At 47.8% G+C, this 27,135-nt stretch overlaps 1 protein-coding gene across 3 annotated transcripts; it reads left to right on the top strand.

The window, feature by feature from the left end:
• Positions 1 to 1,867: 1,867 nt before the first annotated feature.
• SELENON (selenoprotein N) lies at positions 1,868 to 26,465 on the top strand. 3 transcript variants are annotated; one of them, XM_065577151.1, is made up of 13 exons: positions 2,741 to 2,869; positions 9,447 to 9,604; positions 10,766 to 10,883; positions 11,636 to 11,766; positions 12,421 to 12,633; positions 14,336 to 14,460; positions 15,564 to 15,701; positions 18,267 to 18,348; positions 19,481 to 19,669; positions 21,134 to 21,239; positions 22,473 to 22,585; positions 23,851 to 23,952; positions 25,999 to 26,465. In XM_065577151.1, exons 2-13 carry the CDS (start codon positions 9,566 to 9,568, stop codon positions 26,167 to 26,169), a joined length of 1,527 nt encoding a protein of 508 aa, XP_065433223.1. In that variant the 5' UTR covers positions 2,741 to 2,869; positions 9,447 to 9,565; the 3' UTR covers positions 26,170 to 26,465. The 3 variants fall into 3 exon arrangements, with proteins under 3 accessions (XP_065433224.1, XP_065433222.1, XP_065433223.1); XM_065577152.1 differs by lacking the exons at positions 2,741 to 2,869; positions 9,447 to 9,604 and adding an exon at positions 1,868 to 2,043; XM_065577150.1 differs by lacking the exon at positions 9,447 to 9,604 and having other exon boundaries at positions 2,617 to 2,869.
• Positions 26,466 to 27,135: the final 670 nt, after the last annotated feature.

The raw sequence follows: 27,135 nt of genomic DNA, 5'->3' as shown, positions 1-27,135 counted from the left end.
ATGGTCAGTTTTCACAATCGAAAGTGGTAAATAGCGGGGTCCCCTAGGGATCTGGACTGGGACCAGTGCTGTTCAACATATTCAAAAGTGACCTGGAAAAGGAGGTGACTAATGAGGTGGCAAATTTTGCAGATGATACAAAATTACTCAAGATAGTTAAGTCCACAGCTGACTGTGAAGAGTTACAAAAGGATCTCATTAAACTGGGTGCCTGGGCAACAAAATGGCCGATGAAATTCAGTGTTGATAAGTGGAAAGTAATGCACATTGGAAAAAATAATCCCAACTATACATACCAAATGGGATCAAAATGAGCTCTTACCACTCAAGAGAGATCTTGGAGTTATCAGGGCTAGTTCTCTGAAAACATCCAGTCAATGAGCAGTGGCAGTCAAAAAAGCTAACAATGTTAGGAACCATTAGGAAAGGGATAGGTAATAAAACAGAAAATACAGTGCTACTATATAAATCCATTGTACACCCACACCTTGAATACTGAGTGCATTTCTGGTCATCTCATCTCAAAAACAAATATAATAGAATTGGAAAAGGTACAGAGAAGGCCAACAAAAATGATTAGGGGGGGATGAAACAGCTTCTCTATGAGGATTGATGAAAGAGGGGGACTGTTGAATTTAGAAAAGAGATGACTAAGGGGGGATATGATAGAGGTCTATAAAATCATGAATAGGATGGAGACAATGAATAGAGAAGTGTTATTGACCACTTCACACAATGTAAGAACCAAGGATCACCCAATGAAATTAATAAGTAGCAGGTTTAAAACAAATGTAAGGAATTACTTCTTCACACAAAGCACAGTCAGCCTGTGGAACTTGTTGCCATGGGATGTTGTAAAGGCCAAAAGTGGGTTCAAAAGAGAATTAGATAAGGTCCTGGGAGGATAGGTCCAGCAGTGGCTATTAACCAAGATGGTCAGGGGGACACAACGCCATCCTTCAGTTGTGTCTAAACCTCTGATTGCCAGAAGCTAGGACTGGACCACAGGGAATGGATCCCTTGATAATTGCCCTGTTCTGTTCATTCCCTCTGAAGCATCTGGCCACTGTTGAAAGACAGGATACTGGGCTAGATGGACCATTAGTCTGACCCAATATGGCCATTCTTATGTTAATAGTTGTCATCTAGTCATGATCATTAGAATCAGGCCCTGACTCTGAGCAGTCCCATTTAGCTCAATAGGACTAATCATCTGTTTAATGTTGTTAATCATCTGCAGAAGTCTTTGCAGGATGAAGTCGGAGGTCCAGACCTTCAAAGCTATTTAGGCATTTAACTCCCAATGAGTTAGACACCTGAATCCCTTTGAGGAGTTGGACCTGGCTGTTTCTACTGGGAAGGGCAAGATTGAATCTTTAAAAAAAACCAACAGTGACAGGATCTTGACCACATGGAAACCCCTAGAGGCAGAACTGTTTATAGCTCCTGCTTTTTTTAAATGTTTATTTCTTTTGAATAAGGCACCTATGGTGGTTTAAATTTGTAAATTGCTGCTGTGTAAGTATTTGCTATTGAAATTTAACAAACTTAAAAAACCCAAACTCCTATTTTAGCTGTGCAGGTAATACCTCAGCATATTAAAATGGAAAGAGTTCTACAAATCCAATCTCTTTCTGCCTTTTTGCACTGTTTTGTGTGTGTATGTTTGCTTACAAAACCTGTGTGTCTTGGATTTGTCTTCCTTGGGGTTAATAGTCATATCCCAGAGACAGCCCCCTCAGGGTTGCCAGGATTGTCCCGGAGTCTCCAGGCATTAAAGATTAATCTTTAATTAAGGGTTGTGTCATGTGATGAAACTTCCAAGAATACCTCCAACCAAAACTGGCAACCCTAGGGGGGAAACAGTCACAGAGGGAAGAAGGCCCAAGGGGTTGCAGCAGCAGCAAGGAGACTAGTTGGGGAGAGGGGAAGGCTAGAGGGACCATGGCTGGGCCCTGGATACAGGGTGGCTCTATGGAGAAGCTATAGCTGCCCTGTGTTGGGTTATTCTCTGGCTAGTTTGCATCCAGTACCCAAAACAAGGTGATCTTCCAGGGACTTGCTTCACTCCCCTTCCCCATTTAGCTGTTGCCTTTGGCCTTGTCTCTGTGCACCCCAGTGCCCAACCCTTCCCCTCTAGCTCCCCAGCCCCCTCTAGCCCCCCAACCCTTCCCCTCTAGCTCCCCAGCCCCCTCTAGCCCCCCAACCCTTCCCCTAAAGCCCCCTCTAGCCCCTCCCCTTCTCCATTTAGCTGTTGCCTTTGGCCTTGTCTCTGTGCACCCCAGTGCCCAACCCTTCCCCTAAAGCCCCCTCTAGCTCCCCCAGCCCCATTTAGCTGTTGCCTTTGGCCTGGTCTCTGTGCACCCTAGCCCCCCACCCTTCCCCTCTAGCCCCCCAGCCCCCCAACCCTTCCCCTAAAGCCCCCAGCCCCTCCCCTCCCAGTCCCCTCAACCCCCAGCCCTTCCCCATAGCCCCTCCGTCCCCCGGGAGTCCGGAACCCTGCCCCACAGCCCCCCAGCACTACCGCCCGGGCGGGTGATCGCTGCAGCCGGGCTCGGACGCGGGTCTCCCCGGCGGGACTGGGTGAAAATTCCCCCTGAAAACCCCCGCCCCGGAGCCCCGGGCCGGGCGCTGCCCCTTTAACGCCTCCCCCCGGCCGGACGCGGCGGGCGGCCCCGCGCTGATGGCGGCGCAGGGAGCCGGGCGGAGGCGCTGAGCGGCGCGGCCCAGCCGAGGAGCGGGGATGGCCGGGGGGCCGCAGCCGGGAGCCCCCTCGCCGCGGCTGCCCAGGCTGGGGCTGGCCCTGGCCCTGCTGGCCGCCCTGGCCGCGGTGAAATACTATCGGGACGCCGAGGCGGCCCGGCGGCAGGTACCGGAGCGGGGGCGGCGAAATTGGGGGCGCGGGAGTTAGTGCTGGGGGGCTCCGGGGGAGGGGCTGTAGGGGTCGTGTTGAGGGGCAGGGGGCTTTAGGGGTGCGAAGGGGCGGGGCTGTAGGGGTCGTGTTGGGGGGGGCTTTGGAGGAAGGGTTGGGGGCCTGGGGTTGTAGGGGCCGGTTGGGGGTGGACCGGACGTTTCGGGGGAAGGGCTGGGGGGCTAGAGGGGGCTGGGGGCTTTAGGGGTGTGAAGGGGAGGGGCTGTAGGGGTCGGTCTGGGGGGCTTTGGAGGAAGGGTTGGGGGGCTGGGGTTGTAGGGGCCGGTTAGGGGTGGACCGGACGCTTCGGGGGAAGGGCTGAGAGGCTAAAGGGGGATCGAGGCTTTGGGGGAAGGGTTGGGGGGCTGGGGCGATGCTGAGTGATTGTTCTGGGGGCTTAGGGGAGACTTTGGGTTTTGCTGGGGGGCTCTGATTTGCAGGGGTGTGGGGGTCTTTGGGGCATGGGAAAGGCTGGGGGCGGAAGGGAACTCTGGGGAGGTGCTCCTATGGGGCTCTGGCTGCAGGCAGGAGACCTGCCAACCTGGGCACTCCTAGGATTTTCTCTTCTCCTTCCTTCTTGTCCTTAGCTGACTTGTTTCTGTATTGTACATCTAAACATGTATTTTTATTTTTATTTATCAAAGTACCGTGGTCAGATCCAAGCCCCTTTTCCTGAGGGGATCTGCACTATCTTGTTGTTTACTGTGAAATTTCACTTCTCTCTGAACTGTAAAGTGACCCCCTCTTTCCCCAGCCAGGACATTTCCCAATCCAGATCTTCTCAGTGCCCCAAATCCCAACCTAGCTTATCCGTAAGGGGTGGGGGGGGAAACCTTATGAAATAAAACCAACACAGGTTCACACGGGGGCACTTACTTCAGCAGCGAACTGGGATTTGTGTTGAGGAGAGAAATAGAAACACTTGTAGTGGGTTGTCAATAATACTGGACAAACATCCTATATCTTGTTATTTATATGTATTCTTGTAGTGCTTGGGAGCCCCAGTGTTGCACCAGGACTCCGTGTTGCTAGGTGCTGTACAAACACACAACAAAAAGATAGTGCGTGCCCCCAAAACCTTACCATCTAAGGCCATGTGTGCAGTGTGGGTGCTACCGTAGCATTGCTGTGGTACCGCAGCTTGGGTGCTGTAAGCCCATTGTGTAGGCACAAACTATAGGGAGAGAAGCGGGTTTTCCATCGCCGTAGTGACTTCACCTCCCCGAGCGATGGTAGTTTGGCCGATGGAAATAGGCTTCTGTCGACTTAGTTGCATCTGCACCAGACATTAGGTTGACAAAGCTATGGTGCTCAGGGGTGTGGATTTTTCATGGCGATCTAAGTTTTAAGTGCAGACCAGGCCTAAGTCTAAGACGTGAAAAAAGTGCAGAAGTACAAGGAAACAGTGAGACCATATTGGTCAGCATGACAGGCTGTGGTCTTCATCACACCAGTAGCCTAATCGTGGTCAAGTTTTTGTAGGTTTCACGGCAGAAGAAAGTTTCGAGGAGAGATTTGAAGTATAATGAGTTAGTTTTGCCATTGTTTACTGGGAACTGCTGCCGAGCATGAGGGTCAGGATTGGAGAAAGCACAAAGGTGCTTGTTTGCAAGGTTAACAAGGTGAAGATGTAATGGCCAGTGATGGTTCTGGTGGCAGGGTGGACTGAGTGTAGGCTGGCAGTCAGGAACATATTCGTTATAATCCCATCTCGGACATTGCCCCTTTAGTTCTCTGTATCTTAGTTTCCCCATCTGTAAAATGGGGATAATTTACTGTGCTTACCTCATTGGGGTGCGTGGTCAAGGATTGATTTAGAATTTAGATAAAGTTTGTAAAGCGTGATGTAAGTGGGATTGTAGCCGAAGATGACAGATAGGTGCTTAGCATCTTGGACCCTGATCTCACAAACTGACCCAGGCAGGCAACCTCAAGTACCCAGCTAGCTTGTAACATGATGGGGCCTCATGGTAGTAAACTCTTTGGGGAAGGGAATATGTCTGACCCTGTAAAATGCAGAATAAATTATGAACTAAGGCACTGATCCATTGAAGCGGTGGGACTGCTTACATGAGTACAGCTAACCATGTATGTTGGTTGAAACAGGCCCGAAGCTCATAAATTAGCAACAGGATGTATATGTGTAGATGTACGTATATACCCGTGTGTATTTCTAGTTTAAAACCTCATCGTTGAAATCAGTTGCTATTGTGCTTATCAGACCCTGAGTTCAGGATTCTCCTCCCGCTGCAGGAGTTGGGAACCCTGCAGACTGTATATGCAGACTGTATAAGGACACAGTTCCCTTCTTAATTATGGGCATTCATGCTGAAAACCACTGCAAGAGAAGCAAAGGCACACGTTTACTTTATGCCTGACCTTGGCTCCTGTTAGCTCAAAAGATTTTAACCCAACTTTAAAGTGACCTATAAAGGAAAAATGAGCTTTTGGGCCCTCTTGCTGTTTTGTTCTGTATAAAGAAGATCTGAATTTCTTTTAAACTTTTTTTTTTTTAACACTAGAAATTCAGGTCTTGTCTGCCCTGAGGCTGTATGGTTATTGTTGAACTTGTGAAATGAAATTGCAAGAGTGCAAGTTGTGCAACAGAGAAAGAAATAGTGTTTTTTATCAGACTGATGACACCATTTTTGTTTTAATAACTATGTAACTCAAATGACTAACATGAACCCTGGAGCAAGGTCGTCTTTGTTAAAGATTCTACTCTCCCTGAATTCTCATTTAAGGTGGGAAAGCCTCAAATGTACATATAGGAAGACCTCCAGTAAAGACCAGACTGCAAATTCCTGATATTTCAATGATAAAACACCCAACAGTAAACTTTAAAAAATCCTTTTTGGCCTCTGTTATGTACCACAAAGAAGCAAAAAGGGTACAAGCCCATTTTATAAAAACATTTTCTGACTGTTTTACACAAGAAATATCAGGTCTCGTCTACTCTGCTCTTGCAGAGGATTCAGTGGATGACAGGCAAACAGGTTGGATGGGGAACTGTAGGAGAAAACATTGAAATCTGAACAGCTGAGAGTGTTTTTCTATTCAGACTTTTTAAAACTTTTTGTCCATTTCCTTTGTGAGCACCTGTCTAATTCAAAGGTCTAACAAACACTTGGGGGAATAAATCTTTGAAGACTCCCCTCCCTTCCACTATTACATTTGAGGGCTGAGAAAGTTCCTGCTCTTTGCCCCGGCAGCAAAAACAGGGAAGGCAAAACTTTTGTTATTCCTGATATTTCCAAGGTTAAACAAAATAAATCTTAGGTGCCTTTTTTGGCTTGCTTTAACATGTGTGCTATAAAAAGGCAAAAAGGCACGAATCCAATTTCTCTTTCTATTTGTCCTTCTTCACCATCTCTCAGAATTCAGGACTGATGTGTGCTGTACAGGAAGCCTCACTTCCATGTTCTGGATCATTATCTCCTATAGGGCAGAAGCTCCGGGGTTTCCCTTTCAGTAGGACCATTTTGAGGAGCTGGTGATGAACAGCACTGAGCTGAAGAGTCCATGCTGGGTATATATAAATCAAGAGCTCTGATGGAACAAGGCTGTGTGTGGAACTGATGTACTGTTGGAGTATTGCCTGGAAAAGTGCCTATCAATCTCATTTACTAGCTGTACTAGATGAGCAGCTAGTTTAAGTCACCTCGCAGAGGGGAGTGTGTGATGGGATGGGTCACAGAGACCCCCTTGGGACTGCCACCTGATTGGCTGAGATTACCTCTGAGCCCGTTTTCCCTGCCAGCTTGGGACTTCAGTACCCTGTCTTGTTGAGCCAGACACACAAGCCTGCTGTAACACAGACCCAGGTCTGAACCACGTCCCCCAAAAGCTGCAAACTTAACTGAAAACAGCTTAGAAAGTGCCCCTGTCTCTAACACCCAGATACCCAGTTCCCAATGGGATCCAAACCCCAAATAAATCATTTTTACTCTGTATAAAGCTTATACAGCGTAAACTCCTAAATTGTCCACCCTCTATAACACTGATAGAGAGAGATGCACAGCTGTTTGCTCCCCCAGGTATTAATTTCTTACTCTGGGTTAATTAATAAGCAAAAGTGATTTTATTAAATATAAAAAGTAGGATTTAAGTGGTTCCAAGTAATAACAGACAGAACAAAGTAAATTACCAAGCAAAATAAAACAAAAACACGCAAGTCTAAGCCTAATACAGTAAGAAACTGATTACAGACGAAACCTCACCCTCAGAGATGTTCCAATAAGCTTCTTTCACAGACTAGACTCCTTTCTCATCTGGGCCCAATCCTTTCCCCTGGTACAGTCCTTGTTCCAGCTCAGGTGGGTAGCTAGGGGATTTCTCATGACTGCAGCCCCCTTTTTTCTGTTCCACCCCCTCATATACCTTTGGTACAAGGTGGTAATCTTTTGTCTCTTTGGGTCCCCACCCCTCCTAAATGGAAAAGCACCAGGTTTAAGATGGATTCCAGTACCAAGTGACACGGTCACATGTCCTGTGAGACCCCAAGCCTTCATTCTTCCCGGCCTGACTCGCAGAAAGACTTGCAAGTAAACAGAGCCATCTACAGTCAATTGTTCTAGTTGATGGGAGCCATCAAGATTCTAAACCACCAATAACGGCCCACACTTTGCATAACTACAATAGGACCTCAGAGTTGTATTTTATATTCCTAGTTTCAGATACAAGAATGATACATTCATACAAATAGGATGAACACACTCAGTAGATTATAAGCTTTGTAATGATACCTTACAAGAGACCTTTGGCGTGAAGAATATTCCAGTTACATTATATTCACACTCATTAGCATATTTTTCATAAAATCATATGGAGTGCAACGTGCCAGAGTGATTGTTGGAGCTGAGGTTTGACGGGTTCGAGTCCTGATGGCACACGTACCAGACAGAATTGGCCAGGAGTGAGGATGCGTGTTTACAGTTCTAGGAATTAGTACTTAATTTTCTAGGAAAAAACCCTGCTGCCCAGAAATGTCCCACTGCTTGTCCCATGTGAAAGATGTCTGAGATACTGATCGGACATGCAAATTGGCTCTTATCTCTCTCTCTCGAGAGAGAGAGTAATTCATTCTGGAATCTTGCAGCACCAGTGAGCATAACATCAAACATCTATATTGAGTTCTCTACATCACAGCTGCTGTCCTTGATGCTGTCTGGGACAGCATTTCATCCATATGTATGGGATGTAACTGGTGCCTTTCCTGTTTGAGGGGGCACTGGAGGCCACAGAGAGAGGTTTCCCAGGTCTGTGCTGTCTGCTCACTGTAATGTTGGAAGCCAGAGTCTAACCTTACACTGAAAGGCTTGTCAGCTGTCGCTCTCTGAATGGAATCTCTCGGGGTTCAGATCATGGAATTCTTGACCTGCTAAACTGGGGAAAAAATAAAAAAAGGACCAGAGACTGGAGAGGGGCCATCAGACAGATGATTGCAGACAACTGGGGAAAAGACACAGAAATGACCCTCTGTGACCATCTCTAGAGCTCTGCATGTGCTCAGGATGGTGTGATCTGTGGAGGGAAGTCCCTGTATGATGCTGTTTACTTTTCTAAACTGTTCTGCCTCCTGTTCCTCTGTCAGGTGCTCCCTGCCAGACTGGCTCTTGAGGGGGATGCAGAAGAAAATTGGAAAGCAGTGGAACGGGCATTATAAAGCCTATGCCTTTGGATGAGGGGAGTGACCTCAGCACCTGGGCAATTTCCATTCCAGTAAGGCTAGAATAACGATATCCTTGGTAAACATGTGCGTGTAGAGCCATAGGTAGGTGCAGGGCATTTCACACACACACAGTAGAGGAATGGTCCCTGTCCAAAGGAGCGTGGGGTGTCTTAGGGGATTGATCCGGTGCTGGAAATAAATCGGTTTCGGAGTAGCAGCTGTGTTAGTCTGTATCCACAAAAAGAACAGGGGGACTTGTGGCACCTTAGAGACTAACACATTTATTTGAGCATAAGCCCACGAAAGCTTATGCTCAAATAAATGTGTTAGTCTCTAAGGTGCCACAAGTCCTCCTGTTCTTTTTTTGGAAATAATTCGCTCTCTCATTTCCCTTCCTTCCATAGCATAGGTGTTTCCCGCCCTCTTTTCCAGGTATTGGGTTCTCACCTTGCTTCAAACGGACCTTCCTCCCGCCCCTCCGCAGTATATGTTCCAAGAGCTTCTCTGCTTGCCTTTGTTTTTTCTTTGCCTTCTTGGCCCAGGAACTGCCCTATAAGGCTCCAAGTGCTTCTCTTACTGTAACTGACAGGAGCTGAGCCTTCCAGGCTGCATTAAATGGTGTTTCAGGCTGGCAGGCAACAGATGGTACCTAGACTGGTTCAGGAGCTTTGGGGATGTTAATGGTGCTGCAGGCATCGGAGAACACACACAGCTAAGCAGCAGAATGAGGAATAGTTTCTTGCTCCTATAGGCTTTGAACTGGGGGGATGGGGAGGACGGGAAGTTGTCTTCCCTGAGGAATATGCCTTGTCTGACTGTCCACCCCTCCTTTCGTTCACTCTGTCTCATTTCCTTCTCCCGCAGTAGAGCAGCTCTCTCCTTCCATCTGTGTATTGTCTCTTCCCTCGGCTGTGCGTGCTGCAGAGTGGAACTGTCTGGGTCTGTTCCAAGCGACAACTGCGTTTCTGCAGCATCTGTAGTGAATGAACCCATGCGGGCTGCCCCCTGTGGGATCTGAAAGGGTTAGTGTCTGATGGGGGGAAACTGAGGCCCAGAGTGGCTGTGATTGCCCACTCCCCAAGGTTAAATAGTATTGATGGCAGAGTAGGAGTAGACCACATGAGTCCTGACTCCTGGATCAGTGGTAGAATCACGAGGCAACACTCCCCACCAGGAGCAGTGAGCTAGACGTTCTTGTCTAATCCCAACTTGTTTGTGATCTAGGATGTGAATGTGGTTCTAGCTAGAGCTGGTCTCTGTGGCAAGCAATGTCGGTGGATATTGATCGGAATGTAAATAATGTTGATTTGGCCGTGTTCACTTCCTTTAAACATGGGAGGGCCCAGTTGGCGCTCTTCCTCCTTGGGAAAAGTGAATCTTTAGAGCAAATCCTCAAGTAATCATTGGTGAAGTTTGAATAGTCTATGGCCTTGGCTACACTTGGGGATTCACAGCGCTGCCCTCTCGCAGCGCTGCAAGTACTCCACCTCTCTGAGGGGAATAGCGTGCAGTGCTGCGAGCGAGCGTGCAGTGCTGCGAGCGAGCGTGCAGTGCTGCGAGCGAGCGTGCAGTGCTGCGAGCGAGCGTGCAGCGCTGCAGGCACTGATTACACTGGCGCTTTACAGCGCTGCGCTCGGGGGGGGGGGGGGGGCGTTTTCACACCCCTGAGCGCAGCAAGTTGCAGCGCTGCACAGCACCAGTGTAGCCAAGGCCTATATTTGACTGTCTTCATTCACACCACGTTGGCTAGTTACCTAAGTCCCCTTGTCAGGACGCTATAAAATTGCCCTGTAGTGAATGCTCACTAGCAGCACAGAGCCTTCTGCTAATATCAGCAGTTGGCAACGTTCTTGCAGGCCCAGAATTACTGGCTGCTGAAGTTGACAAATTTCTTGGACAAAGACTCACTCAGAGAGAAGACAAAACAGATCAAGCGATTTGTTGTCAATTATTTGTTGTTCATCCAGATTTAGTTTTAATACATGAATGGAAACTGTTCCTGGACCCAGCGCTATTGTTGATAGTGCAGGGTCCTGCCAACATGCGTTACTCTTTTTATTTGATGGCTTTGTTTGCAGTTGTAAAGGATGCGTAATAACTCGAGCTGATGGGGCCTAGTAGATGAACTAGTAAAACAGCTCTGATTAAGACCTACCTACCTGCCTTTCTTCTTCCCAAACCAGGAGATGGCCTTGAAGTCTCTGGGGAACGAGGGGCTTTTTCTCTTCTCCTCTCTGGACTCTAACAATGATCTGTACATTAGCCCTGAGGAGTTCAAGCCAATAGCAGAGAAATTAACAGGTAGGTATTCACCTTGCAAGGTCAGTTGTGCAATAAAGGAAAGGAAAGCTGAAGATCTCAGCACTGCATGTGCACAATGGCTAATTATCTTTTTTTTTGTGCTGGTCTAGGGCTGATTTACACAGCGAGAGGCTGCAAAGCTTTAAGTGTTTTTGGAAAGGCTTAAGCACCAGACACCACTTTCACAAAGTGCACTTTTTATAAGACTGAAGCTCCCATTGTAGGACTAGTAAAGTACATAAGTTACTTTGTGCGGGGCTTAAAGGGGATTTGGAATGGATGAATACAACGGATATAGCTCAGCACTGGCTAGACCAGAGCTATTCCATTCATATTTTCCTCTGGCTTCAGAAGTCTCTGTCATACAGTATCAACACGTAGCAAATGTTTCTCAGCTATGCCAAAAGGCATGAAACCCTGTGATGTCAACGTAGCATGCAGGAAGGATTGAACTGCAACCGAAATACCAGGAATACTTTCTCATAATGTAATAAGCAGCTAGAGTGTGTATCTGCCCCCTGCTGGATGCATCAAGAACTGCTCAACCATGTGTCATAAACTTTATACTGCTATCAATTAAGCGGAGAGTCTCCTTTAATTTAAGTAGCAGGGACTTGTGCCCTTGAAGTAGGTGGGTCTGAGTTGTGTTGCTAAAAGCTGTAACATAGTGACAGCTGTGAGGTTCCAAGTACCTGCTCATTATGCTATTATAAATATATAATAATTTCCCTTGGTGTTATTGTTCTGTTTAGGTGTGACTCCTGTCTTCGAATTTGAAGAGGAAGAGACACCGGATCCCAGTGGGGAGACGCTATCAATTGTTGCTAAATTCCAGCCTCTGCTCATGGAAACAATGACAAAGAGCAAAGATGGTTTCCTAGGAGTAAGTATCATACACCATGTATGTGACTAGAAAACCCATGCAATGTAGTAGAGGCTGTAACTACTCCCATAGGAGTGAACGTATAGTGCTTATTTTATCGGTTTTCCTTCTGTGAGCAGAGAGCAGACTGAGCCAGTGTGCATTGGTGCATTATTTTGGCATTTTTGTGGTGGCATCATCAGTTTATGCAGCACTTACATGTATTTTAAAAAAAAATGTTTATGCTTCCAGCTCTTATGAACATGAAGAAAATCTTCTGTATGTGACCTGGTGCAGTGTTGTCTACTCGAATTTGTGAAACAATAGCTTTGAGAAGCATAAACTACCCCCATTTCTCAATGGGGTGTTAACTCTGGAGTGTAACGGTGCTCACTTTATATGTAACCATTTCCATGGCATTTGTTGCCATGGTACCTGACTACTTGCATTATCAATTTATTTCACTGCTGGTCATTTTTAGCAGAAACTTCTAGCTATTGGGGGATTTTAGATGGTGCTTGGGATTGTGGGTGGAGTTTAAAAGGAGTACCACTTTCTCTTACCCCAAAATCTGACCTCTGTGCAACGGTTCATATCCATCTGCCTCCTATAGAACAAAACTCTTCAAATGTTATTTCATCTCATTGGCTGGTTCTGACATGTTTCTCTTTGTAGATTTCTCATATTGCTCTGTCTGGCCTACGGAATTGGACAACCCCAGCAGCCCCTATGAGCATGATGTTTGCCAGGCAGTTCAAAGCCTTTCTTCCCCCAAAGAATAAGCGAGAACTCGGCGATCCCTGGTGGATAATCCCAAGCGAATTAAACATCTTCACTGGCTACCTTTCCAACAACCGGTTTTACCCTCCGGCTCCCAAGGGCAAAGAAGTAAGAGCACCACTTAATATGAACCATGATCTCTCTTGGGTGGGAGGATATTGCTTCTAGCAGATACTTCCATAGTGTTAATTTTGCAATTTTCACATCTTAATGAGCAGCTTGTAGCCGATATCACCTTGGGCTATCATCTCCTCATATCTCACAAACTAAGCAAGGTCACGTCGGTGCTTGGATGGGAGACCTCCAAAGAAAATGTGCATGCTACAGGGAGTGGTGGTGGTGAATCAGTAAAGCCTTGTTGAGGCGGTTCAGCAGCTCTTGGAGGGAACCCTAGAGTAGACAGTTCTCTAGCTTCAGCAGTTGTTTCCAGCGCCATATCAGTTGCATTTGTTTCTATACTAGGGTCCCCTATAGCCGATATTAGTGGAGTTGAGTCTCAGGCCAGGTCTACACTAGAAACTTTTGCTAGTATGGTTCTTGTTAGGGGCGCAGGGCTTTTATGACATTTCTTTACCAGTAAAAGGCCTAGTGTAGACACAAATTATACAAGCAAGAGTGCTTTTGTCAGTGTAGCTTATTCTGACTGGGGACGCAGTATCTATCTACATGGGGGGGTTTAGCCAGCACCACAGAGGAGAAGGAAGCAGCAGCAAATGACAGAGAGGAATGGAGGAGGCTAGTTTCCACATGCGTTCCAATGTTGGCCTGGGTAGGATGTAATATATAGTGTAGACTGGGCCTTACCAACTCTCTGTACAAAAATTCCCTAGTGTAGATGAGGCTGTAGTTTGTCACTTCTCTGTAAATCGATGTCCCAGTGCAGTGTTAAGGGAGCCATCTTTCAGATGAGAGGTCAAACCAAGAATTTTGTTTGTGGTCTCAGAAGATCCAGGGCATTTATAACAATAGTATGGGGTATCCACAACAGCCAGACCAACTACACCTCTACCCCAATATAACATTGTCCTCGGGAGCCAAAAAATCTTACCGCGTTATAGGTGAAACCGCGTTATATCGAACTTGCTTTGATCCACCGGAGTGCGCAGCGCCCCCCCCCCCCCCCCCGGAGCGCTGCTTTACCATGTTATATTCAAATTTGTGTTATATTGGGTCACGTTATATCGGGGTAGAGGTGTACTAATCAATTTAAATAACAAAAATCCTCATTTAGTCTGACTTGGGTAAGATTTCTCCACTCCCCGTCCAAAATAATTGTGTATAATGTGCTTTGTCAAACAGTGACCTCATGTTCCACCCCACAGTGGTCAGTGAAGTGATTCTTGTATATGGTCTATAAAATCAGTCTGTAAATGCTCTGTCCTCATGGGTGTTTGGTTAGGCTTTAATACTTCCATATTTAGTACACTCCAGTGAGTGGTATATGTGATCCCTTCAAATTGCAAACTACATCAAAGTCTTGAACAAATATTGTTCAGTATAATGCCCAACAGGTAATCCGATCCGTTTGCAGTATTCAGCTGCCGTGCTCTGGAAATATTGGGTATATGGAAGACAATGGTTAGTACACTTCCAGACAGAGGACACATTTGCAAGGTGGTGGAAAACTATAAATTCTAGAAGGGAGCCCAAAAAATGGAAGATGGGAGTTGTTAGCCAGATCCAAGTCACGTTAATTGTTTTATCTTCCTGGCCTTGTAGGGGAGTAGATTCAGAAGTGTAGCTGAACTGAGGTCTGCATTAAAGGCCATTGCTCTTATTATTTTTGCTACCTCTCCAATTCTTTCCATAGATCGTGATCCACAAACTCTTGAGCATGTTCCACCCTCGTCCATTTGTAAAAACTCGCTTTGCCCCTCAAGGAGCTGTGGCCTGCATCCAGGCAATCAGTGAATTCTACTATGTGGTAGCATTCAGGTAAGAACTTCCCAAATGGGACTGGGAGGTGCAGGGTGTTAAAGGTGGGGATTGGTGTTGTTTTAATTAGATCTGCATCTTTTTAAAGACCTAATCCCACCCCTTCAAAATAGAATCAAAGCAACTACTATAATGTGGAGGTTGGGACTTTCACAATTAGTCTGTTAATTATGTTCAATCTGTTTTGGGGGTGGAAGAAACCTACGAAAGGGGTTGTCAAGCAAAGGGGTCATGACACTGGCCCAGGCAGCCAGGAGCCCCTGGGGTTTGATAAGACAGCATGAGATCTGGGGAATGGGAGGGGGCAAATATGGACAAGTCCAGCTGGCAGCAGCCCCATGATTTCCCCATCCTCCAGGGAACATAACCCAGGAGCAGCATGTGAGCATGTTACTTAACTGTGACTATGCTCCCTAACAACATATGTAACTGACTGAGAGCTGCTAAGCAGCTTGCAGAGGAGAAGAGTGTGTCCTCCAGGAAGCGGCTTTGAATGTGTTACTTCCCTTACGGCTCCATCCATGGAGCCAACGCTCCTGTTTTTGTCTGAACTGACTGGGTGAGAGACGCTATTGCCCTGTAAGTAAGTCCCCAGTTCCAGGGCTAAGCAAATATCCTCTATTTGGTGATGTACAGAATTGAAAGGGGAAGATCTAACCGTTTTAGTCAACGGACGGAACAGTTCTCTAAAGCCAACGGTCCGTAGAAGAGTGACTCCTCACACTGCTCTGGTTCATCTTGCAGACAGTTCTTGTCTAGTCTGTTCTGTTCAGGTTCTTGTATGGCCGTTATCATATGGGGAAATGAAAGCACAAGGAAGTTAAATGCCGTTATCACCACAGTATCTGAGTCAATGGCACCGGAACCAGGAGAGCCAGAGGGCCATACCCTCCCCCTTTTTAACATGGGTGTAGTTTGGGGGGAGGGGAGCTGGGGGCGGTATTGCCCCTCCCCTCCAACTTCTACAAAGGTTCCGGCACCCTTGATCTGAGTGCCTCCAGAAGCACATGAAAAGCATCTGGCATGTATGATCCATTCTCTCTCCTCCCTGGTTCTTGGCCTTGGTTAGGGCACCAAGGCTGATGATGATCTTCCTGTTTCAGGATCCATGCTGAGTTCCAGCTGAATGAACCTCCAGATTTCCCTTTCTGGTTTTCCCCTGGCCAGTTCACAGGCCACATCGTCCTCTCCAAAGATTCCTCCCATGTTCGACAGTTCAAGCTCTTTGTCCCTAACGAGAGGTATGGACATCTCTTTTCAGTACACGCTGAGCAAAGTCCTGAGATTAATTGGAAACCAGAACATGAGTGAAGCTCGAGGGGCTGTGCGATTCTGTGTGTTGCAGATCTAGAGGATGTTCCTTGCACATGCAGTGACCTCTCCTGTCTGATGATATCAAAATGCATTGACTGTTTTAACCAAGATTTGCATCTCTTTGAGCCAGGTATCACTATCCCCATCCTGCATATGGGGAAATCAAAGCACAGGGAAGTTAAATGACTCCCCTAAACTCTCCCAGAAATCTGTGTTCAGGTACGAATTGGAACCCAGGAGTCCTAGGTCATTATCCCATGCTCTGATTACCAGGTAACAGTAGGGTTACCATATTTCCATAATCAAAAAAAGAGGGCACTGGGGGGAGCCCCGCTCTAGCCCCGCCCTGCCCCCATCCACTCCTTCCCACCCCATGACTGCCCCCCTCAGAACCCCCAACCCCCCCCCAGCTCCTTGTCCCCTGACTGCCCCCTCCTGGGACCCCTGCCACTAACTGCCCCCTAGGATCCTACCCCCTATCTAAGCCTCCCTGTTCCTTGTCCCCTAACTGCCCCCTCCTGAGGACCCCTGCCACTAACTGCCCCCTAGGATCCTACCCCCTATCTAAGCCTCCCTGTTCCTTGTCCCCTAACTGCCCCCTCCTGAGGACCCCCCCACCCTAACTGCCCCCCTAGGACCCTACCTGTACCCTGACTGCCCAAAACCTTATCCACACCCCCAGACAGACCCTCCCCCGCCCAAACTCCCGACCCATCCAACCCTGCTCCCTGTCTCTTGACTGCCCCCTCCAGAACCTCCCTGCCCCTTCTCCGACCCCCTGGCCCCCTTACCGTGCCTCTCAGTGCTGCGGAGCGGCGTGCTGGGCGGCACGGGGAGGAGCTCCAGACTGCCGGAGGCCCGATGCGAACGGCCGGCCGGCGATCTGCGAATGCAGGGAGCGGGAGGGAAGGAGAGAGAGGAGGGGAGTGATTTCAAGCTGCAGGGGAGAGGAGGAGGAAGCAGAGGAGGGGGTCTGGCTGCCAGAGCCCCGTGCGAATGGCACGATCCGGCCGGCTGCCCTGTCAGCCGCGTGCGCTCTGCATGGGGGGAAATCTGGACATTTACAGATTCCCCCTGGACGCTATTTTTAACTCAAAAAAGCCGGACATGTCCGGGGGAATCCGGACGAATGGTAACCCTAGGTAACAGTCTCTCCCCTCCGCACAGTACATAAATTACCATGCGGTTAATGTTCTGTAGACAGATTTCACTCTTGATCTCTTGGGACTGGGACCCAAGAGAGCTAGACTCTGTTCCTGGCTCTGTCACAGACTTGAAGTGACTTTGTGGTTTTTTTGCCAAGTTCCTTGAACTTCTGTGCCTGTAAAAATAAGGAATTTCTCCAACCTGTGCATGAGACTTAATGAGCGTTTGTAAAGTGCTCGGAAAACTTTGGATGAAAGTTACTAAATGCATATTCTCCCCTTCGTTGCTTGTGCTATTGCAAACCCATATTCCCGAGGAATGCCTAGCTAGCTACCCTTGAAAGAGTTCCAGCGATGGCTTAGTTTGCAATTAGAGGTGAGGCTGCCGTTCTGACTATTGCACATGCAGCAGGGCCATCGAAAGCCCCAGAAGAATTATGCAATGCCTGGGTTATATTACACACCTCCGGGCGGTTCACATTTTGCAATAAGTCCCTTGTAAAGAAAAGTGAAACAATCTCCACTGTCGTCATCACTGAAACTGAGAGAACCCGTTATCGCGGTGGCAACACGTTTTTAGTAGAGCCACTGAGAACACACTTAGCGTATCCAAGGATCTGATTTGCTGAACATGCTGTAATCCTTGGAACATCAGGGGAGGGGGAGAAAAACCCTGGTGATCTCCACGTGTGTCTTGGTGCACTGGAGTCTGGCGTAATGTGACTCACTTTGAAATATTCTTCACTTCATATTTCAAAGGCTAATGTATTGTGTGTGTATAGATTTACACTCTCTCATTATTTCTCTCTGGCAAGTGGCTGGAAGCATTTCAGGAGATAAAAGCGTACATTTTTCTCGGACCACGGTGGCTCGAATCGAAATTCTATATAGAGCATTACCCTGGTGACTTGATACTAATGGTTCTGGCAGCATGTTCATTATGGGAGCTCTTTGCTTGCAGAAAAAAATGTTCTACAGGAATGGAATTCCCAAATTCTCAGGGTTTGGGAGGAAGAGGGGATACAAACATTCCCCCCTCCCCAAAGTGTCTAAACACATTAAAGTTCATGCATGACTCTGACTCTCCTTTCGTCATATTGGGCAGGCACTTAGGCCCTGATCCTTCAGTGGGCTCCAAGAGTGCTGGACCTATACAGAACCCCACTGACTTCAGCAGAGCTGCGCAGTATCCCTTGCAGCACCTGGCCTTTAGTCCTGAATCCGGCCTAGGGATGTTGGATGTTTAGGGAGAAATGGCTCAAGTTTAGTTGTTATCAAGTGCAAAGCTCTTTCGTCTGCACAATTCTAAGAACGGCTGTTCCTGAACGTGCTGGATTCTCCTGTTAGGTCTCTCAACGTTGACATGGAATGGCTGTATGGGGCGAGCGAAAGCAGCAACATGGAAGTGGATATAGGTTACCTACCTCAGGTGTGTACTAACTTTCTCTCCTTTATGTGTGTGCAGCATCTTAGTTGGGATTCCTCGTGCTCCACCCCGGCAGTGTTCACTCTATCACCGTTGTTTTTCATGTGACTTCTTGTAAGCTTGGATGTGATCCTGGTGTTTCCAGTGTATATGTGGGGCACTGTGCAGAAATGCCACCCAGTGTTCCTAACTCATTATTTTTATCATGACGCTCACAATATTTAGTGTTTTTTCTTGAAGCCCGAGCTCCTGGAGTCATGTGATTACACAGGAATCTTGGCTTAAAAATTAAAGTTCTCTTATGACCCACATGGCTGCAGAGGAACAACTTGGGAGCCTAAACCATCAAATGTCAAAACCCAGAGAGCAAATAGATTTCGTGGTTGTTGTTGTTTTTTATTTGGCTTAAAATTAATTTTTTTTTAATCTAATAACTGGGGATGTGGGGGGCTGATTCATGGTTTTGGATGCCTGGGGTTGGCAATGCTGTTTTTTCTCTGAGACTAGATTCTTTTCCCCCCCCCTAAATAATTAAAAATAGCCATGTTGTGACAGACACCCATAGGCCCAAGGAATATAACCCTGGCCTTGCCTGTAATACCTCAGCAGTGAAGCCTCCTGACAGCTGCCCCTATTGCACCCTCTTGTGGCAAGCTGCGGGCATGGAAAACTGCTTCCCAAGGATCCCGAACATCTGACTGCCTTAGAGCTGCCAGGGTGAAGCACCAAGCTGTTCCTGGAAACGTGACGGATCCTAGGGAATATTTGGATGTCAGGTGCCCCAGTGTGGAAAATCTCCACATAAAAACTTAGCTGCAGCTTAACAAGGTGAACATGTGTCTGATATCAGAGGGGTAGCTGCGTTAGTCTGGTGTATTTTCCATCCAGACCGGCACAAAGCCGTCACTGGAGGGGGAATGGGGAGTTCCGGAAAACCGTCCCACGCATGCACATACAGAACAGACTAAATGGGGCTACAGTGAATACAAATCAAACGGACAATCTATCCTGTTTTCATTAAAATGACTCAGACACTTGTGTGTACATCTTTGTTCTGGGCATGGGCCTGCACTTTGGGGGTGGGAGCTACAAATGTAACTTCCTATGGACTAAACTCTCTGACCTTGTCGTGTAGATGGAATTAGAATCTTCAGGGCCGTCCATTCCTTCCGTGATTCATGACGAAAATGGCAACGTGATGGATAGCCGAGACCCTGTGGGGGAGCCAATTCAGTTTGTGTTTGAAGAGATAAACTGGCAGCGTGAAATAAGTTGGGAAGAGGCAGCCCAGAAACTGGAAGTTGCCATGTACCCATTTAAGAAGGTAAGAAAATAGCCCGCTCCATTGCTGCTTCAGCATTTTATTTGGAGGGGGCACTCCACTGAGATGCTCCAATCATCTGGGAGAACTACCAGGGCTATGGGGTGAGGCCCTCTGCTGGTTTGATTTAGAAATAAGAAGTGACTATAGACATATTTATATTCTACACCTGTAGCACCGGCCATCCAGGTGCTTTGCCATTGGACTTGAATGAATCCAGCCTCACAACACTTCAGTTGCAACTGGGACCCGGAGTGGGGAATGGTCACAGAGAAGCCTAGGGCCAGTCAGGAAACCAGTGGTGGAGGCCGGTAGAGTCCTGATCTCGCATGTTCCAGGCTTGCACTCAGTGTTGGCTCCCTCCTCATAACAGTAGCCACTGGTGCTATTTTGAGAGAAGCGAATAATGGTGGTTTTCTTTTTGCACCAGCCGAAAGCCGCAAAACTATCTTAGGGACTGAATTTTCCTTATCAGCAGGAAATACACAAAACACTTATGGCTCAGTGTCTTGCAGTGAAAAGTGAATCTATAACACAGGGTGACCAAAATGACTTCATGCTCCAGTGGCAGCTAGAGCGGATCGCTGCTCCCTGACCCTGAGTCCTTGGCTGAGGGAAACGTAAGAGCAGCCATGGGAAAAGATGTCCTTTGGTGCAAATGTTTCCATAAGCTTTCCAAGATGTTGTTAAAGTTCAGTGTGTGTGAATGATTGGAGCCATCTTTCTGCGGAGCATCTCCGTGGCTAGTTATTGACATCTTTTCTGACCGTAATATCGTTTCTAACAAATATTCCTGGACATGTTTGGGTGCGTAGAGTTGCACAGCTGTGTGCCAACACCTGCTCTGGGTGTGTAAATGCAGACAAATAACAGTCCACGCTCTTCGCTGATGCATCCGTAGAGGCAGGCTGGAAATCGGTCCCTAGGTGAAACCATTGAACAGGGTTTATGAGAAGAACGTACAAGATGGTTAAAAATTCCCTGAAGACTCGGGTATCCTAGGTAACAGTGCCAGTTAACCTTCCCAGTACTTGCCTTTCCATCGTCACTTTCATCTGGGGATCTCATAGCACTTTAAAAATAATGAATTGAACCACATTCTGCCCTCCTGGCACAGGAGGGAAGAGAGATCTCCTTTCATACACGTGAGAGTCATGGAGAGACCTTCAGCAAGTCAGGGGCAGAGCTGGGAACAGAACCCACGAGTCCTGGCTCCCAATCGCTTGTGATTTGGAACAGCTCCATTGCAGATTAAAGGGACAGTATAATCCAGTGGGAGGCAGGGGAGCACAGAGGCTTAATGTTAAGGCCAGAAGGGGAGCTGAGAGTGCCACTGCTAGATTTAGTAGCTGTGTCTTTACTTGTATATGTGCCTGATGTGGTGTGGCAGGCACAGCATCTCTAAACCCTGCCTCGCCCCATGGGCTGCTTTGGCATCGGCTTCTCCAACTGGCTCTCTGCTTGCAGGTTTCGTACCTTCCCTTTACGCAGGCTTTTGACAGAGCGAAAGCGGAGAACAAACTGGTGCACTCCATCCTGCTGTGGGGCGCCTTGGACGACCAGTCCTGCTGAGGTGAGCTGCTGCAGACCTGTAGGGGACCCTGCAAGAGCAGCCAAGCCACCTTCCCCTGCCAGCTGGGAAGGGAGGGCAAAGAAACGCTTCCGCGAGGCCGTTGGGATCAGTGGGGAAACCAGCTGCAGGCGTCTCCTGTTACACTGCATTGGTAGCAAAGCCCCTGGAGTAGATGGGTTTGGACTAGAATCGCTGCCCTGAATTCTGGGAAAGGGCAGATGAGAACCCTGCAGCTGCAACCTATAATGGGCCCAAACCCAACCCCCAAATTCAGATAACCTTCCCCGAGATGAAAGATTGGAGCTAGGTCTCAATCTTTACTTCTAATAGATTTATACTGGGGTAGCCCACAGTGCTACAGCATGTTTCCCTCTTCTCTCGTGACACCTCTCTCCCCCCGCCCCTGCCCCACATCAACCTAATCAGGCAGCTGCAGCCTCTGGAGAATACAGCACGATTCTCCCCCTGCCTGGCACCTTGTATCCTCTCGCATCTGTGCATCCAGGTTCTCCTTGTCTGGCACTCACTCTGCACAGGTGTAATTGAGAGCCCAAGCTGCAAGGCCAGGGAGAATCGAGCCCTGTACCTCCCAGAGTGCAATGAGCCATTCTGATCCAAATAGCCTGCTCTGCATGCCTGGGCCTCTAGCTTCCGCAGGCTGCGCGTCTGTGTTAAAGGCTGCAATGGTTAATTTACTCTTGGATCAGCCATTGCATAGGGGCTCACTTGCAGTGCAAACTTAAAACAGTAAATTACATAAAACAGCCCGTGATGGGTGTAATTATACCCTCCTTTCCTTGCTCAGGGAGAAATGAAACTCTTCGGACCCTGTCGGGGGTGTCCCATTCAAGCTGCCATGGTAGCCCTCAATTGGCAAAGCATTAGCACCCCAAGTTACCACTACACGGGGGGTAGGGGGGTGTTGATCTAATGTGAATCTAATCTACGTGAATAATGTAGCTGAAGTCGACGTACTTAGATCGACTTACCTCACCGCGGTGAGTCGACTGCTGCTGCTCCCCCGTCGACTCTGCCTGCACCTCTCGCGGTGCTGGAGTACAGGAGTCGACGGGAGAGCGCTCGGGGGTTGATTTATCGTGTCTAGACTAGACAGGATAAATCGATCCCTGCTGGATCGATCGCTGCCCGCCGAACCGGCGGGTAGTGAAGACATACCCAGTGTGTGTCAGGCGACTTGGCAAACCAATCTCTCTTTCTCTCGTTCTGTGCCAGGTTCGGGGCGAACTCTCCGGGAGACCGTCCTGGAAAGTTCGCCCATCCTTGCTCTGCTGAACGAGAGCTTCATCAGTAGTTGGTCACTGGTGAAGGAATTAGAAGAGCTACAGGTAAGCATCTCTGTAGCATCTGGCTTCCATGCGTGTAGTGCTGGTAAAAGGGACCAGCTTGACAGTCCTGGGGACTGAAGAATTTACAGAACGATGGTCCGATGGCAAAGGTGCTAGAGATCTCTGGGTTCAATTCCCTGCTCCTCTGCAGGCTCCCGCAAGTCACTCTGCCTCTGTGCCTCACTCAGCATCAATAAAATGGGACTAATACCCCTCCCTATCCCAGAGGGGTGTCATAAAGATTGAGGGACTCCCATGTCCTTAGACAGTGTTGCGTGGGCAGTACTGTGACCGCTCCCCTGGGCCGCGGGAGGGTATTGCACTGTTGTGGGCAGCTCTGCAGATAAATGCGAATAGCGTCACCTAAGGATTTATGCAGTAGCCAGGAATGGCGGGATAAATAGCTGACGGGTGACTGGATGGTCTGCGGAGCCTTTCATCGTTCTCAGCCCAGGTTAGGGGAGGCCATTGCATTGGAAGTCTGAGTCTTTGTCTGCTTCCCAGGAGGACAAGTGGTTGTGCAACGTGGACACTAATTAGCTCCTGTGATTGGCCTGGCTGGAGCCTGACCTCCTCCTGGGGGTCCCTACGGGTTGACTGGGGTGCTCTGGCAGGGAGCAGCGTGGGGGAAGCTTGTGCCGATTCTCAAGCTGTGTCTGTAGAATAAAAGCAATGCACAGATGGAGGGAAACTAAGGAAAGAGTGTGGGAGTCTCCCTTTAAACAATTGCAGTGCCAGTGTTAATCACTAAACAGGGAGCTTCATCTGTAGCCGGCCCTGCCCTGTGTAATTACTGTGGCCATATCTCCGTGCACCCCCCACCAGGGAGAGCTGTGACGTGTGCACCAAGCTAAGTGTTCTGGCTTCTGCTGGCGTGTAGCAGACCCTTAGTAGATCATTAAGGGTGCCTGTTTCCTAGCTCGTTAATGTCCATCTCATCTCATGCTACGAGTCCAGATGTCAGTCAGTCACAGTGATCCAGACCTCTGGCGAGCGGGCACTGGCAGGGGTGATACTGACTATACGGTGACAAGGTACATTCTAGTGGGGTGTCCTGACTGAAAGAAGCAGTCGGGCAAATAAAACAAGATCCCTTTTTTGTTACCATATTGAACAGCTGTTCGGTCTTGCATTTGCTGCTCCCCACCCTATGCTCCCTCTGGTCTTCCCATGTGCATATTGCATTTATTTTTCCTCCAGTCCATTAGCCTTGATACAAACGCTCCTGGGGGTCCTTTTTTTATTTTTATTTTATTTTTTTACAGACTAAGAGGCAGAATGAATTCTACAGCAGACTGGCTGACCTGCATCTAGAGAAATATAACTTCCCCGTGGAGATGATGATCTGCCTTCCCAATGGAACAGTGGTACATTGGTCACGTCGGGTGGGCTGGGTTTTGGCCTTTCCATCTGTACCCCACTCTGTCCTCTCTTCCTCCCCCTTTAATAAGAGGGGAAAGGCTTGAAAACCACCTGGCATGTGTTAGGCACTAAAATCTACATGTACTTATTGGGGTGACTAAGGGCTGGGGGGTAAAATAAGCCTCTGCTGACATGAGCCATCAGAGCCACTTGTAGTTACTAAATGACCAAGATGTTTCGCTAGCGGCTGAGCATTCACGAAGCGCTTCTTATTGTCCGTGAACTTAGCAAACGTTAACTGAGCCTCACCTAGCCCAACAATTACACTTGCCAGCTGCCTGCGAAGCACCCAGCATGCTCTTGGTAGAGCCAAATGAGAGATGGTCAATAGTACCATTTTACAGATGGGGAAACGGAGGCATAAAGGTTTGTTCTCCGTCACGAGGAGCTGATCTCCAAGCCAGCATCAGGGCTCTTGAGTTCCTAGCTCCCAGTCCTGTGGCCAGCCCTCCCTCTCGAACTGCTCTTGTCTGCTAACTTCTAAAATACCTGCTGCTGCAGTCTTGGCTGTGCTGGACTCCACCCTCTGGATCCCACATGCCTTGAGGCTGGGCCTCTGCAATCTAGACATTATCTCTGGGCCTCTAGCGCACTCTCAGGGTGCAGATCCTTTATCCGGCACCCTGCCTGAGATATAGGACGCTGCAGCCCATCTGCCTAGGCCCTGAAACTAATGCCGCTCTCGTTGCATGCTCCCGTTGGGTTTCTGTTTCACCATTCAGGGGCTTTGAGACAGTTAAGGCAAGTAACACACCATTTGCAAAGGGATCTAAATGAATCACACTCCACTAACACAAGCAATATACAGAGCGATGGAGAAATAACTAAAACGGCATGCAGATCCCGGTCTCTGTTTCCTCACCCCTCCGAAGACTCCTTGGGTTGTAGTTCCCATCTTTGAGAGCACACTGGATTCTTCTGCTCCACTTTCTTCTCCCGCCTTGTCTGGTTTTCTGGCCCTGGTCTGTGAGAGAACCTCTCTTTTAACAGCGGATTTCAACAGCTTTGTCCCTTCCTGTCCATCCTTTGGGTTTGTCACAGCGGATCAGAATCATTAGCAAGTCAATAGACTTTGTGTCCATTGTGTCCCCTTTGGACTTAAACAGCAGCTCTTAACACTTGTATTGGTTTGGCTAAATATTGGCAATTGAGATGTCCACACCCGCTGTCTGCAGTAGCTCTCCAGGACTAAGTTAACCCTTTGAAGCCAGGTAGCAGACACGTGGTAGTAACCATATAGAGGTGCATATAATAATAATAAGGCTAGGTCTACACTACTGGGGGGTTTCGACCTAAGATACGCAACTTCAGCTACGTGAATAGCGTAGCTGAAGTTGCGTATTTTAGGTCGACTTACCTGGCTGTGAGGACGGCGGCGAGTCGACCGCTGCTGCGCCGCCGTCGACTCTGCTTCCGCCTCTTGCCACGGTGGATTTCCAGAGTCGACGGCAGAGCCATCGGGGATCGATTTTATCGCGTCTTCACTAGACACGATAAGTCGATCCCCAATAGATCGATTGCTACCCGCCGATCCGGCGGGTAGTGAAGACGTGCCCTAAGTCTCCCACGCTTCTCATGTCTACTCCCTGAAGTTAACTAGTATCTAGGTTTTTTCCTGGCTCTACCATAGGATTCCTGTGTGATCTTGTCCAAATTACCTAGGGCTTGATATTTTCAGAAGTACCAAGCAGCCCCAGCACCCAGCATGGTTGATGGGAGCTGCAGGTACTCAGTGCTCTTGAAAAGTAGGCCATCAATCTCTTGGTCCCTCCATTCCCCATCTGTAAAATGGGAGCCGTCCTTGCCTTCCCGCCTGTAGGGGTTTGGAGGCTTCATTCATTAACAAAGAACTTGGAGAACCTGGGACTTAAGGTGAAGGGCAAACTACCTAGTAGTTGGCCATAGGCTAATTCACTGGATGATCCAGTGTCCTTGTACCTGTGCTTATTAAACTCTGTCCTGCCAATACACCCTTTCCTTTCCCTTCCCAGATTCACCATATCAATGCCAACTATTTCCTGGATATTACTTCTATGAAGCCTGAAGAAGTCGAGAGCAGCATCTTTAGCTTCTCAACCAACTTTGAAGATCCTTCCACTGCAACCTACCTCCAGTTCCTGAAGGAAGGACTGCAAAGAGCCAAACGGTTCCTGCAGACCTAAAAAAAAAAAAGGCAAGTGAACACGCAGCAGAGATGGCCAAAGATTTTAGAGTTCTTCTATTTTGATTAAGGCAATTGTTCCTAATCTATAGACTGGACATGGTACTGATACTAAAATGTAAAAGATTCTAGGACTGGAGTCTTGATCTGAATAGTAGGGCTGTAGATTGTAGAATACAGCTTTTTTTAATACTTTAAAAGGATAAGTTAAGTGAAATTGGAGTTTAGGAAACTTCTACAGGGGCTGAAATACTTTAATTTATAAACTTAATACACTGTTTGTGTATATGTCTCAAAGTCTGATCTGTTACCGGTTCTCATATTTTCTATCTTTGGTTAAAAGATTGTGTATAGTAAAACTCCTGTTATAGCTACATTGACTGAAAATCAGAAATGCTTGTTATCTAGGGCCTAGTTTCAACTCTCATTTCTCTTGCTGAACAACATCATGCAATAGTCCCAATGAAATTAAGTACTTATGTTAAGTGCTACTCCACGTGAATAAGCATTACAGAATTGGGTCTCCAGTGTAGAATGGTTTCTACAAGCATTTCGCAAATGACACCAATTCTCTTTGCTTCTGGGTGCAATTCAGGGTGTTGACTCTGATCTATAAACTGTTACGTATTTAGGTCCTGAGTAGTTGAGATGGCCTCTCTTTGGCGCTGTAGCAACTCAATCAGCCTAGGACACCTTTGCTGACAATGTCTAGATCTGAAGGTAGGATGTCCTGTTGGAGAGCCTTCAGCTCTGGAAATAATCCACTCCCAGATGCTTCATGACATGGTGTAAGATCCATTTTATTAATTCAAGCTTTTGCCTTCAAAGGGAGATTATGAAATTTATATGATGCAAGTGGCAGTGGGGAATTGGTCAACAAATGTCTTCAGTGTTCAGTGCCTTGAGAGTTCTTGTTCTACGAGATGTCCTGGACGTGACTCCAAAGTGCCAGGGTCAGCCAGAAGTT

The sequence above is a fragment of the Chrysemys picta genome, chromosome 23, assembly GCF_011386835.1.
Source record: "Chrysemys picta bellii isolate R12L10 chromosome 23, ASM1138683v2, whole genome shotgun sequence".
Classification (NCBI taxonomy): Eukaryota; Metazoa; Chordata; order Testudines; family Emydidae; genus Chrysemys; species Chrysemys picta.
The sequence above is the reverse complement of the archived record's forward strand: the minus strand, read 5'-3'. Positions and strand labels throughout refer to the sequence as shown.